At 39.7% G+C, this 15020-nt stretch overlaps 2 protein-coding genes across 4 annotated transcripts in view; one reads left to right on the top strand and one right to left on the bottom strand.

The window, feature by feature from the left end:
- kiaa0586 (KIAA0586 ortholog) overlaps positions 1 to 8799 on the bottom strand; it is a 62187-nt gene extending 53388 nt beyond the window's left edge. For both annotated transcript variants that reach the window (XM_080414744.1, XM_080414745.1), the window contains exons 1-6: positions 8628 to 8799; positions 5596 to 5842; positions 4758 to 4807; positions 3313 to 3364; positions 2453 to 3092; positions 415 to 565 (exon numbers count right to left, since the gene is read on the bottom strand). In XM_080414744.1, coding sequence (XP_080270870.1) covers positions 415 to 565; positions 2453 to 3092; positions 3313 to 3364; positions 4758 to 4807; positions 5596 to 5833 — 1131 coding nt within the window. In that variant the 5' untranslated portion in view covers positions 5834 to 5842; positions 8628 to 8799. The remainder of the gene's footprint in view (positions 1 to 414; positions 566 to 2452; positions 3093 to 3312; positions 3365 to 4757; positions 4808 to 5595; positions 5843 to 8627) is intronic.
- A 507-nt stretch (positions 8800 to 9306) lies between these two features.
- timm9 (translocase of inner mitochondrial membrane 9 homolog) lies at positions 9307 to 14215 on the top strand. 2 transcript variants are annotated; one of them, XM_080414775.1, is made up of 4 exons: positions 9307 to 9344; positions 11230 to 11281; positions 11802 to 11897; positions 12423 to 14215. In XM_080414775.1, the coding sequence occupies exons 2-4, from the start codon at positions 11240 to 11242 to the stop codon at positions 12555 to 12557; spliced, it is 273 nt and encodes a 90-aa protein (XP_080270901.1). In that variant the 5' UTR covers positions 9307 to 9344; positions 11230 to 11239; the 3' UTR covers positions 12558 to 14215. The 2 variants fall into 2 exon arrangements, with proteins under 2 accessions (XP_080270901.1, XP_080270902.1); XM_080414776.1 differs by having other exon boundaries at positions 9313 to 9344; positions 11233 to 11281.
- The last annotated feature ends 805 nt before the right edge of the window (positions 14216 to 15020 follow it).

The following is a 15020-nucleotide window of genomic DNA, read 5'->3' as shown; positions in this document are numbered from 1 at the left end:
TAATACTACTATTCTAATCCATCTGATCAGATAAATAATAATAATAAAAACAACACTAAATAAGCATGTTGCTGCTGTCGGGCAGAAACCTTGTACATGTATCTCCATATTTCAACGTATTTAACGCCCTACTTCGTTGTACAAAGTATCTCACAAAAGTGGCAAAAATAGCCGATCTTCTACAAGCTCACGTGTGTCTGATCTGCTATGATGCTATCCCCGTTATTTTAAAAACATTTTAAAAGAGAAAGCGAAAGTGGTTAAGTGTGTCTGTGGGTTTTTATAAATATTTAATCAATGACAAGTATTAACAAGAGCTTGTGACTAAATAACATTGGATCCGAACACAGATTTATTTCTTACATTTCCCGATAAGTAGCAGGTCACCCGACAGTGACTATATACAGTATGTACCTTGATTAAAGGGGCTGTGGCGGCCACAGCGGCAGCAGTTACCATGGCGCCCAGTCCTGCTGGGATGTCTGTCGACTCCTTCCTCTGACCAAGGAGTCCAGGCTCTAACAGCTGCACTTTCACCTCCCTCCTCATGGGGGCGCTCTGAGACCTGAGCGGGAACAGAGAGGAACAAACAAATCTCCATGAATTCAATGCTTCATGGGATGTGTAATTGATAGAAAATAAGTAATTTTTTGGATGAACTATTCCTTTACTTTAGGGAAATACGCCATGGCACGCTTCGCTCTAGGTGCGGAATGGTACACAAATGGTCTCCCGAGTGGTCTGGACGCCGTCTGACGTCAGATCTCGTTTTGCTAGGACAGTGAAAGGTCGATAACAAAGTAGATTTCTCCTGATTTGTCTCTCAGAAAGACGCCATTTCAGTGCCAATGTCTTGCTTTTCTATTGTTTGTCTTGGGTAGAAGTAGAACCAAAGACAAGTCAATAGAAAGCAAAGACTGCCAAACTGAGCTGGACTTCCTGTGTCTGTGTAATAGGGCTGGGCAATTAACCAAAAAATAAATCAAAACTGATATTTAGAAACAATAACCAACTTAATGCTCCTGTTCGTTGCACAATTGTGGTGTACAAATCTTGAGCTACAAGCTTGTAGATCTGCTATTTTCACTTCTGTCTATTCACCTGTTTCCTAGGCTGTGTGTTTTCCACTTCCTGTCGATTTCATTGGATATCATTGGTCATCTGACCAGTTTCATTGGATTTCATTGGATCAAATCGACAGGAAGTGGAAAACACACAGCCTAGGAAACAGGTGAATAATGAACACATGAACACAGATTACGACCGATTCTTTTGCCCCATGGTCACTGAAGTAAATATTGGACCCGTTCTTCACAAGCCACATACTGTATGGTCAGAACATTTCCACATTAAAGTTGTATTCGTCAGACAGACAAATCAGGAGGAATCTACAGCGATCAAAGGGTGTTCGGGAGATCTTGTCAAACCGCGCCTACTTAGGAGACAGCATTTCATACTAGTGGCAAGGTGTGGAATTGGCTATCTAATCATATATTAAAGATCTTAGGTAGAATAAATACAATAGAAATAGGGATTATTCACGTGGCAGATGGCATTCGACTTCTCTGTGATGGAGATTAAAAAAACAAGGACCACACACACACACACACACACACACACACACACACACACACACACACACACACACACACACACACACACACACACACACACACACACACACACACACACACACACACACACACACACACACACACACACACACACACACACACACACACACACACACACACACAGTATTGGGGTGTGTGTCTTCCATAAGCTTTATTTACTTTTTATCCACATGTTGGGGGATTTCCTGGGTAAATATTTGCAATATTTGTTACTGTTCACTACATTATACCAACCGCACCCATATACAGTATAAGACATACAGAGATTGATCACTTCTTAGATCATAGAAAGCATGAAGAGTGGAAATGTTCTGCCCCCTGCTGGATCTTTCCAACCACGACACCCTGATGGCTCCTGTTCAAACTGCGATCAACTGACTCTTGAGGCACCAGGCCTGACCTTGTCTACAGCAAAAAACGCCCTGATTGCATACAGACGTGTGGCTCCTACAGGAGCATATAGCATAGCTTTACTACCAGGAGCCTAGTGGAAAGACTGTATTGGATTGTAAGAACATTAAAGCTGATAATGATGAAATCATCTAGAGAGAAAAGGGGATGGGATTTTTACTTCCGGAAACTCGCTGCAAAGGTCTATTTACGTGACCATTTACCCGGTCGTTTGTTGACGTTACTCTGATCGTACACTTTGTAAGTCTCTCTGGATAAGAGTGTCTGCTAAATGCTTAAATCTAAAATCAATGAAAACACAGATACAGAGATAGATGACATAGATCAGTAGCATAGGGGGGAATGAAGACAGAAAGGGAGAGAGAGGAGACAGACAAGGCAACAGAAAAGATTACAAGGGTCTATACCTCTTTTTCAGAGCTGCCAGGACCACTCCTCTCTCTCCTGCAGGGAAGTGGGAGATCAAAACCTCTGAGCCTGGAGCATCTCCCAGACCAGAACCAGCAACAGGGCCGGAAGCAGCTTCCAGACCAGAACCAGCTACAGGGCCAGAACCAGCTACAGGGCCAGAAGCAGCAACAGGGCCAGAACCAGCTACAGGGCCAGAACCAGCTACAGGGCCAGAAGCAGCTTCCAGACCAGAACCAGCCACATGGCCGGAACCAGCTTCCAGACCAGAACCAGCTACAGGGCCGGAACCAGTTCTGAGACCAGATGCAGTTACTGGGCTAGAACCAGCTCTGAGACCAGATGCACTTACTGGGCCAGAACCAGCTCTGAGACCAGATGCAGTTACTGGGCCAGAACCAGTTCTGAGACCAGATGCAGTTACTGGGCTAGAACCAGCTCTGAGACCAGATGCACTTACTGGGCCAGAACCAGTTCTGAGACCAGATGCAGTTACTGGGCTAGAACCAGCTCTGAGACCAGATGCAGTTGCTGGACCAGAACCAGCTCTGAGACCAGATGCACTTACTGGGCCAGAACCAGCTCTGAGACCAGATGCAGTTACTGGGCCAGAACCAGCTCCCCTGCCAGAACCAGCTCCTGTGAGAACCAAATCCAGGGAACGATTAACATGGAGGTTTAGCTGCACACTGATCAAGCTAATTAACAAAATAGGTTTTAACAGATTAGTCATGAACAGGTTAATTTAACAGTTTAGTTAACCATTGAATTAACAGCTACATTTAATAAGACAATATAATGGGTTAAACGTTTAGTTGACGGATTAGTTAACAGTTAAGTTTAACTGACGCAATCTTACCCCGAGCAGAGGACTGTCTGTCTGTGAGCAGCCTCTTATGTCTACCAGGATCCTGCCACACACACACACACACACACACACACACACACACACACACACACACACACACACACACACACACACACACACACACACACACACACACACACACACACACACACACACACACACACACACACACACACACACACACACACACACACACACACACACGATTAATTTTAATCAAGCTCCAAATTAAATTATTTATCACAGGATTCATTCAAGTACTGCAGAGGTCTAGCTTATTGATTAAGATTCATGGTATATTTGACATTACTGGAAACCACTGGATTCAGTTCTTTTCAGTATGTTATGGTTCGATTCAATTCAATTATTCAGGTAAGTTCTATAACATTTTAACCACTTAAATCTTCTTAGTTGACCGGAGTCCCCCAGGGCTCTATACTAGTAGGCCCGCAGATTGTTTTCCCTCTATACCAAATATCTATAGCTCTACTTTTGTTGAGTGTTCACCCTAGAATAGGGATGCTAGGGTTCATGCGGTTAATGTCTTAAAACTGAAAAGTAAAAAAAATAACACCATTAAGCATTTTCAACTGGGCTATTAACTATAACTAATACTATATTGTTCACCATTGTCTTTGTTGTACTTGTGGTGTGGACTCACATGTCACATTTTCTCACATTTTAGGCATGTCTTTATCTTACAATAAATCTGTGTGCATACTGAATGCCTGTAGTTCACGTATCTCGACCGTTCGATACGTCTCACTTCCATTTCTCGCTTCGTCTCGATACGTCTCGCTTCCATTTCGTCTTTACAGTTGTGCAAATTTGTCATAATATAAATCAAAATAATCTAAGCCTATATAGCTTGCTGCTTATCAGAAATGGAAATTAAAAAATATAAATGTAAAGATATTTTACAATACATTTTCATGAACTGAAATGACGAACAGATGGCAGCTTCCTTTCTCGGATTTCGGGATGTGTAATTTCAGACTCTAGATAGCATTCGGAGATTGCGTCTGGCTACACGAGACTACACAGTAACTAACTGAAATACTATTTCTTTAGCCAACAAATTCAATAATCCAATCATTAAAACTACTAAAAAACATATAATTACCAACATTTTATAATATGATTGTTTTTTTGCTTTTATATCTTTAAGAAAGAATCGTGCATACTAACAAAGAGAGGACATTTCTTTTTATATTGCTTCCTGCATGAGGCCCAATGTGTCGCGATGTGACATGTCTATTTTTGCCTATGTTCGTTTATGTTGTATATTTACCTGAAACTGTGACTACACAATTGCATTTATTGACACCAATATGAATTTTGTAAAAAGGCACCAATCAAATCCCTCTGATGACATAGCGGTAGCAAATGATAAAGATTTCTTCCATTCCTCAAAGAAGTACAAAAGTATAAAATACCTGGTTTTCTTTTGTGGCCCTGGACTTCACTGATCTGTTCTGTCTTCTCTCTGCGGTTAAGGAAGGAAATGTTACAATTCAATCGAGGCCTTCATCAGACTTGTCCAGAGCGATGTACAAAGTGCAAGATCAGACCAAATGGCAGGAATGAACCCTAGTCAACACATGACAGGATAAACGGTTTGATTTAAATAATTGTAACCAATCTGTGTGGTAGAGCATGTTAATTCAATATAACTAGTACATCTGCAGTGGTTGGTAGGTGGTCTCCCTACTCTTCTATTGAGACATTTTAGACCCGGGTGTCGGGTAGGGCTAGCCTGGTAAACACCCCCTCCCTCCGGAAATCTCATGCATTGCATTGCATTTGGTTTCAGGAAGGAGGGTCTGGGATTGCTCACAGAGTAAAGCTGCCCGAACCGCTGCGCATACGAACCAATCAGCGGCTGCTAGGGGCGGGATCATCCAATCACCTGCCTAGTAACTTGAAAAAATGAAACTCCGTCTGTCATCGATTCTGCGCCCGAAGTCTCAGATGCAAGTACGCTGTGAAACAAAATGTGTGTCGCAAGCTTCTTCCATTTGACGGAGTGAGGTTAGGGTAGGGCACCTACTGGTCGACAAGTAGTACTGCCTGAAGCCTATATGGCCGATATCTTCCCTGGCCAAGGCAGATTTTCTCTTGCATGAGAGGTAGATATTTGAGGATATTCAGGAGATCTGAGTTCGAATCCAGGGTGTTACAGTGTATTACTTCTAATAGTTCGGATAGTGCAGGTTGTGTGTGTGCGTGTGTGTGTGTGTGTGTGTGTGTGTGTGTGTGTGTGTGTGTACAAACCCTGGTCAACTTTCTGCCGTGGTTGTTTGAGTTCTTCTATCCTGGTGGGTCGGTGCTGCTCGGACAGCGACTGAACAGGAAACTGCCGGAGCACCGGAGCTGCGTTGGAGGCCGTCGCTGAACCGGATCCCGCCTGGGACTGGGACTCGTGCCCCCGGTCGGGGAACAGGATCCGCGTGGAGCGGATCAAAACGGCCCCGGCGTCAGAACTGCAGCTGGACTCTTCGTCCGAGTGCATAACCTTTCACTTGACATGAAAGCACATTGTATTGTATGAGATCAAAATGAGCCGTAGGGGGAATTTACTCGATTATGAATAATAATTGATAATGGCTCATTTAATAAAATTCAATTCATAATCAAATGCTATAATATGGATGAAAAGTTTCAATGTCAAAAACGTTCAAAAATATTGAAAATAGCTGATCTACAAGCCCACGACAAGCTTGTGATATCACCTTTTTTCACTATTGTGCGACAAAGTATAAAATAGGACCTAAGTCGTTAATAAAACATTGTGAGCTTGCTTGTAGAGTGATTATTTTCGAATAGACAAAGTAATAATCTGAGCAGCGTATGAGAAGGCCTATATTACTTTAAAGATGCTGCCTGTAAGTGTTTTTTTTGGTTCAAACAACATGTTTTTTTTTGTTAAAAACTTAAAGTTCTATATTCTTGCTATTCTAGCTCTTTAACAAACATAAAATACAATTTTCACCTTCACCTACAGTTCCCACCTTCAGGTGGGACACCAATTTCATCAAATCAAGAAAGAGAGTCCATTCATCAGCTTGTTCCGACTCAAATTATGTCTGCTTATGTTTGTTTCGTAATTTCTTATTTCAATTGTTTATCATGTATCCTGTACGAGTTCTCTCTCCTGATTGAATGAAATTGGTATCCTGACCTGAAAATGTATTTTCTGTTTACTAAGGAGCTGGCGAGACAGGGACTCGGGGAGAGTCCCTGTTAATGAACAAACATTCTATAGCATGGGTCTTCAACAGGGGGTCCGGGACCCATAAGGGGTCCTCAGAGTTACTACAGAGTTACTACTATTCTAGGGGGTAAAATTTGCTGAAAATAGCCGATCTACATCTACAAGCTCACAACGCATCGCAGCATGATGCGTTGTGAGCTTGTAGATCGGCTATTTTCAGCAAAGAGGTTTGGTGTAGGCTGGACCGCTGGCGTAGCGGTCCGGCCACCTATGCTACATTGTAGCCTGACAGCGCGCCGTGGGTTTGAGTCCGGATCCTGCGAGTCACTCTCCCTCTCTCTCTCTCTCCATTTCCTGTCAGCCCACTGTCCTATCAATAATAAAGACATGAAAGCCCAAAAAATAAAAAAATAAAATAAAGGTTTGGTGTAAAGGGAAAAAACAGCAGACCAACTACAGAGCCAAAGGTCAACTTCAGTTTTAAGTATAAAGGATCTATGTGGTTAAATGACTGAAAATACACATCAACATGAATCCATCATATTAACAGAAAGGATACTGTGTAAACAAACAAACACTGATAAAATCTATTAAATCTATTACAATTTTTAATCTGCAATACAATTTTATGAGGGGGGGTCCCTGCTTCATCTCTCTCTCAGTTGAGGGGTCTTTGTTTGGCCTGAAAAACATTGATGACCCCTGCTAAGTTTCTCGAAAAGAAAACAAAGTAAAATCATGAAAAACAAAAGGTACAATCTTCACTTTCTTACATGAATACAGGAAGGGTGGCAATCTGCGCACCATTTTTGGGGGAAGAATGGGCACTAGACTAAAGAAGAGTGCACTAGAGGTGCCAAGTCTTCCAAGAAGAGTGCTCAATTTGGGGGGAGAAGAGTGGGCACTAAAAGTGCCCAGTCTTCCGGAAGACTGGGCACCTTTTAGTAAAACTAAGCCTAACCCTAACCTTAATCCTAAACTCAGTAAAACTATGACTAAACCTAACCTTAACCTCAGTAAAAAAAATAATAACTATGCCTAATCCTATCCGTAACCATAACGGTGCAAAATTTGTTCTGTGGACACGAACCCTAAAACTTCAAAGTATTCCCATCTAGGTGCCTCGATTTTCCCTGGTGGCAACTCTTTCGAGGTCCCTAGTCCCTATTCTGAGGTGCCCAGATTTCCCGGTGCCCTCTGTTTAGGTGCCTAGATTTCCCAAGTGCCCATTCCTCCTAGCTGTCCAGTTTTCCCTAGTGCCCAGAATAGCAATACAAGCGCAAAACATATTAGACCTGTTAAATTACACTACAGCCTGATTTATAGTATAGTTGCACACTGGTGTCGCGCACCAAAAACAGCAGATGTCCAAGCTGTTGGAGCTTGAGAATGTATTTATTATAAACAGTTAGCCTTGGATCAAGACTATCATAGATGTATTTGATCGATTTTGACATTTGCCTATCTAAGTAAAACAGACTCGATAAAATACATCTATGTCTTGATCCAAGGCTAAGAAACAGTAAATAGAACTCATCAGCTGGAGGTTATCAGTACAGTGCAGAGGTATTTTTACTTTACTTGAGAATTTCCAATTTTCTGTACTTTTACTTCTACTCCACTACATCTTAGAGACAAATATTGTACTTTTACTCCACTATTATTTGAACACTTTAGTTACTAGTTACTTTGTAGATTGTGATTGTTATTACAAAACATAACCACTTCAACCCTATTCACATTTCGACCATTTGAAAAATAGCCTATCTACAATCTCACACAATGCGTTGCGATGCGATGCATTGTGAGCTTAGATCTGCTATTTTCAAATGATTTTTATACATGTTATACATTTGAAAACTTTTGAAATGGGGACATTCTGCATAATGAGACAGTACTTTCTACTTTTAGTACTTTAAGTAAAATAAATGACCAATACTTTTGTACTTTTGATCAAGTACATCTAGAATTCCGGACGTTTTACTTGTAACAGAGTGTTTCTACATTGCAGTATTGATACAGTATTGATACTTTGACTTAAGTACAAAATGTGAGTCCCTTTTCCACCACTGCAACAGTGTATAATATTCACCTGCACTGTCACCACAGTGTTACTGTTAGGCGTTCAAACTTCCCGCTTCATGCAGCTTGTTCGTGAACGAAAAGAAAAAGATGTAAAAACATCAGTTAAAACACTACCACAACAACATGGGTGACTTTAATAAACCAGAGAGAGAAGCTATAAGACTGAAAGCAAAAGGTGATCAAAAACGTAGGAACACCGAGCAACAGTTACTGACAACAACAAACCATAATAAGGCAACACACTGCAAATAAACTGAATATACAGCACTTCCTGCTTCATACTTCCTACTTCCGCCCAGTTATCAATGTAAACATTAAAATGTATTTTTTTTAAACGGACTTTAAAAAAGAGAGAGAGAGACAGGCATCAACTTATATAATATATGTCGATATATAATATAATAAAATATCACTTGTATATATAATACGACTTTATATATATAAAAACGTAATTAACAACAACATATTTCTAATTTGTACAACATCCATTTGAGCTATATAAGAACTATTATAAATGAATGGATGAAAATAATAAAAGAAAAGAAAATAAATACAAAAATTAAAATAATATATAAAAATAATGAAGGGGGATATTATAAGAGATTAAATATCCCATTAACCTCGCGTCACCCGTCTTTCAGTTCAACATCGGACAGTATTGTCAGTAACACAGTTTGTCACATGACCTTCAGACGCTCGGGTTGCTGCTGCTCCGTTCTAAAAGGTCTGACTGATATACATTTATCATTTAATATGTGTTTTAAATGCACTATTCATTGTACATTTTACACAGATTGTTTAATATCACATTCGGGCAATCTCTGTCTGTCTATTCGGGTGATTTGTTTGGTTATTGCCTCAGTGTTTCATTTCATTTGAAATGTATTGCTAACGAGCTAGCATAGCCATTAGCCTACTTGCTGTCAGTCATTCAGTCAGTGTGTTAGCTAAAGCGTTGGTTCTCAAAGTGTGGTCCGGGGGAAAATGTGTTAATATAGCATCACAATAATATTAACCACTTTATACTTTGGCTATTCTAAAATAGCAGATCTGCTATTTTTGAAAAATAGTGAAAATGTGTGCAAATATTTGAATATATTACATTTTTAAAGAGAACATTTCTAACTCAAATCTTTGCTTCTGAGGGTCCCTGGAACAAAATGTTTTGAGATGGGGGTCCGCGGCCAAATACATATCATGTTGGGGGTCCTTGACATGAAAAAGGTTGAGAACCACTGCGCTAAAGCACTGTGATTCTCAACCCACTTCCAGGATCCCCAGTTTGACTCCTATTTGATATCTTTTTATCTCTGATATTAACCCAATCTACACTGTAAAAATCCTCAGCGTAAATGTGGGAACTGGAACCCACAAGAGTTAAAGAGCTGTATAAGGGTCCATTTGGTTCCTATCTATCAATCACTAGCTGGAATCCCCTCAAGGACCCCTGGGTCCTAAGTAGATTCACCTATAACTAGCTACTTTTACCTATAACTAGCTGCTTTCAACTGGCTACTTTTACTAAGTAGGGCTGGCTGTCATAATTAACATTTAAGTTCTGTTTGGCCTTTTAGGCTTCGTACTCAAAATGTGCACAGGGCAGATATGACAAATAACTTAAATATACAAAGAAATTACTGACATATTTAATCATTTTATACTTTCAGATTATTATTTTTTTAATCGCAGAAATAATAGATCTACAAGGTTACATCATGTCGTGACACGTAAGCTTGTAGATCTGCTATTTCTGCTTTTTTATATTTGAAAATGTATGAACATTGTTCAACATGGAAACGATTATGCAAAATAATTGCGATTATCTCAAATAATTGCGATTAGACGATGATGTAATAATTGGGACAGGCCTATTACTAAGTAACTTGCAGTGTAGCTACTTCTTTGAAAGAAGTAGCTACAAGACTTATTTAAGTGGTTTAACTGTATCCCAGTTAAACCACTTAAATAAATGCTGTATACAGTTGTCCCCAGGGGTCTGTACTTTGTCCCCTGCTTTTTTCCCTCTACACCAAATCTTGGCAGAAAATAGACCATCTACATGCCCAAAATAGAGATTGTTTATTGTATCAAATGATTGATTAACTTCATAATCGATTAAATTGATACGTTTGATTAACTGTTGCACCGCTACTCATCTTGGTAACCGGAAGGCTCGCCCCAAAACACACTCACCCCCATTTATTCGCAGACCACTCCCCCAGCGGTTCTTGTATTTGTTTTACTAAGGTTACGGGTAGGAATAAGGTTAGAGTTAGGCAGAGTTTTACTGAGGTTAAGGTTAGGAATAAGGTTAGGGTTAGGCATAGTTTAATTGCGGTTAAGGTTAGGAATAAGGTTAGTGTAGAAAAGGCTTTCACATCATACAGGTTGGTTGGATAGATCGCCATAGTTACGCGATACTAGGTCCGACCACATCACTGAATGCTTGGTACTCCATATGGAGCTAACTGACATATTATTTCAACATCACGGCATCCATCTTTGGGCATATTGGGACTCCATATATGGATATGACTGTCTCGTATTGACCACCAGGATCTTAAGTAACAGTAATAAACCCAGCTTTCATTCATTTCCTCGTGTTCCAGAAGCAGAACCATGGCTGCTGTACAGGTGACTGAGTCAGACCAGATCAAACAGGTAATGGATTCTCTTCTATTCAGCTCCATTACAGCCATCTTATCTAGGATATTGGTTTGGGTTTTTTTAACACAGAACTCCTAAATTGCACATACTTTTCACTCTACCAGTTTTGTATTTAATGCCTCTTTTACTACTTCTACTTTGAAGGTCATGTAAAGAAGGTCGTTCAATCTGCTTTTTACCACCTCAGAAATATTTTTAAAATCAAATCCTTCTTTCCACCTCTGACCATGTTATTCGCGCCTTGACTACTGTAATACCTTCTATTCCTGCCTCTCCAAAAAAATCTACCCACCATCATTAATCATTGCGTCAATGCAGGTGGTTCAGATTGCAGCTGTGAGACTTAGTTTTAAATGGCTCGAGAAAATTCGATCACATAAGTTACACCCATTCTAGCTTCTTTGCACTGGCTGCCCATTTCCTTTAGAATTTGTATTAATTACCTACATTGATTTGAAGTCATATCACCCCCAGCCCTATCGATTATTTATGGTTGTGTTTTGTGTGTGAGCAGTTCAAGGAGTTCCTGGGAACGTACAACAAGCTGACAGAGAACTGTTTCATGGATTGTGTGAAAGACTTCACCACCAGAGAGGTGAAGCCTGAGGAGGTAATGCATGGTCCACCTGCTCCTCTCACTGTCGCTATTATTGTTTGATGAGTCAAATAGTTCAGTGGTTCTCAACCTTTTTAATTTCAAGGACACCCAATTTGGTATGCAATGCATTAGGCCAACTCAAGAGTGTACAAATGGCACGAAATGGTCCTGTTCCTACCTATCAATGATTTAGCTGGGGACCCCCTTGGAACCTCCTCAAGGACCCCTGGGGGTCCTCATACCCCACTTTGAGAACCACGTGACTAGAAACAAGGTTAGAGCCTGATTTGAGTCCTATACCACAGATTACCCATGTTTTCACCCATATTTAGTCAAAATGTGCAACATTTTTCCTAATCAATTTGAAAAACATATTTGATTCAAGTTGCTAATTGAGAACATTTAATTTACAAGTAAACTAATAAGTAAAACTGAACACAGACAACTTTATGATAGATTAAAAAAACGATGGACGATTATGTACTAATTGTGACTGGCATTTATATCTGTACTGTGTGTCTGCCTCTCCTCCATCAGACGACCTGCTCAGAGAGTTGTCTACAGAAGTATCTGAAGATGACTCAGCGGATCTCCATGAGGTTTCAGGAGTATCACATCCAACAGAATGAAGCTATGGCAGCTAAAGCCGGCCTGCTGGGTCAGCCGCACTAGAACCTACAACCCTCAACCTGGAACCTCCAGGGACCACAGTCGCCAAAGCCTGAATTCACGCAACCGGGTTGGTTTACCAGGCTGAAGCTACAGAGTAACGTTCGACATGAATTTCCTGATATTTGTTAATAAGTCAGATTACACTTGAGACAGCTACAAAATGGTTTACCAACCCTGAACTAGTTACAATTCATTAGTGATGCAGATGTCTGTAAAATGCCTTGAAAGGGGTTTAAGTGATGTTTTTGTATATAAAAAAAACCTTTAACAATGTTTTTTGTTAAAAGGTTAAAGTTCTATGTTCTGATATTAATCATTGCTATAGAGTGTTAAGTAACTTTTCAGGTCAGGATTCCAATTTTATAAGATTGGGAGAGAGAATCAGTCAAAGATCATTCATCAGCTTAAATTTGACAGTGTATAGTTATAATTTGTCTGCTATATATTTTTTGTTTCATCACTTCCTTGTTTATCCTGTATCCTTTTTTAGTTCTCTCTGATTGAATTCATATCACAACCTGAAAATGTATTTTCTGTTCACTGGGGAGACCCCTTTTACTGAACAAATACTATAGCTATGATTGAATATAGAGCTATTCAACACTTAGTTTAATACCGTTTTGTATGTGTGTGTAAATGTGGTGTTGTGAATGAATAATTACAGTGCAGTTTGATGTTCTGAATGATGACAATACAGACCAGTCTAGTTATAAATAGGCATATGTTAATCTCACTTTAGGTCAGAGATGGGCTACAATGTCTTTTTGATCACATGCCTCAAAACGTTGCCCAACCAAGTACCTCTAGGGATACTTGAGCCGGTGGAGGGGGTAGGGGTAGGCCAACACGAAAACAATGTATTGAGAATGAACCCAGAATGATATGAAAATATTCCAAGTCATCCAAGTCCAAGCCTCTTGTGTGCGCACTTCCCCACCGGTAGGTGTCACTGTTACACAACGCTCTCATGCGCTCTGAAACTATGATTGAAGCCTTTATACAGTCTATGGATTGAAGCAACTGACGCACCAAAGACAGTTGATTATTAAAATGCACAACGTGTCCGTCAGATCGATGTCCTCATTAATATGTTGGTTAGTAATAGACAAAGTCAAAAAATGTATGAGTCCGCTGTTGGCTTGGCAAAACCCCAAACAACTGAAGAAGATACATTAAGACCAAAAGCTTGGAACCACTGATTTGTGACACATTTTACATTTCACATCGCAAGTGGCAACACATACTACTTCTACGAGTACTGTCTACTACAAGTTTAAACCCACGTTTCATTTTTCCAGTTTCATGCTGGCTGTTAGCTACGCAGCAATTGGTGACCTACCGAAGTCTGTGACTCCAGTGGTCGCTGTTTTGCGATTCGATGGGACACTACCACCATACATTTGACATCTTTGGACCGCTTTGCCGCTTGGAATGCCAAGTAGACTATGAGAGCTCACTCTCACTTTTATTTTATTAATTGTGTGAATTGAAATTGTATTTTAAATTGTAGGCTATATTGGATCCCGTTCCAGACGACACTGTAAATTAGGGCAACCTGCCGAGAATAAATAATAAAGGTTTGAATGTATGAGAGAACGAATGAATTAAAATAAGATGAAGTGACATGATTCAGCCTAAATTAACAAATACACATTGAATAAAACAACAGTGGGATGCTTACGCCACCAAGCTTACTGTGAAACAACGGATAGCATTATTATTTGTTATTGTAACCAACTACTATATGGATTGTTAACATTTTATATGATATAACGCATGTATAGTGTAGCTGTATGCTATTAGTATTCTGATTAGCCTTAGACATATACAGAATGCTGTCCAAAATATGTTTAAAATGTAGGTTATTTTATTGATAGTTTTAATAGAACTGTCGCAGGAATCCATCTATATTCGCTACAATATAAACCTTGTGTCCAGGTGACAAATAATCACATCAATCAATTACATTTAAAGGGGATTTATTGGCATGGGAAACACATTTCATCCTCCATGGCAACCAGATTGTACCTTACATTGCCAAAACCAGCTGAATATTAAAAATGTATAAGTGTATAAATGTATAGGCTACAAGTAACATATAGCACGAACTCGCAAACAGAGCCCATGCAATTTCAACATTGCAATCAAGCTACTACTGTCTGCTAAGAATGTATGTGGATATTCGATAATTAAAACAATATATAGGCTATATATAAAAAAATAGGAAGTATCTTATAAAGTATCAGGAAATCAGGAAGTATCTTATAAAGTATATTATCTTCTGTGTTTGAATCTACATGAATTCTATACAGAATCTCTATAAAAATCCGTCTTTTCAGACATTTCATCATCTTCTTTAGGAAAAACTCAAAGCATTAGAGTGTGTGTGTTGTGAGGAGAAGGAGAAGAACACATGTCTGAAGAACCTGACGATACCGAGGCAGAGGCCGGAGTGGTAGAACC

Source organism: Gymnoscopelus braueri (assembly GCF_963280865.1).
Source record: "Gymnoscopelus braueri genome assembly, chromosome: 19".
NCBI classification, from domain to species: Eukaryota; Metazoa; Chordata; class Actinopteri; order Myctophiformes; family Myctophidae; genus Gymnoscopelus; species Gymnoscopelus braueri.
This window is presented reverse-complemented; position numbering and strand designations above follow the sequence as displayed.

Coding starts and splice junctions, on each gene's coding strand:
- timm9 (XM_080414775.1), top strand. CDS start 11,240: ATGGCTGCTGTACAGGTGACTGAGTCAGACCAGATCAAACAG. Junction 11,282..11,801: donor AGTCAGACCAGATCAAACAG/GTAATGGATTCT, acceptor GTGTGTGAGCAG/TTCAAGGAGTTCCTGGGAAC. Junction 11,898..12,422: donor GAGAGGTGAAGCCTGAGGAG/GTAATGCATGGT, acceptor CTCCTCCATCAG/ACGACCTGCTCAGAGAGTTG.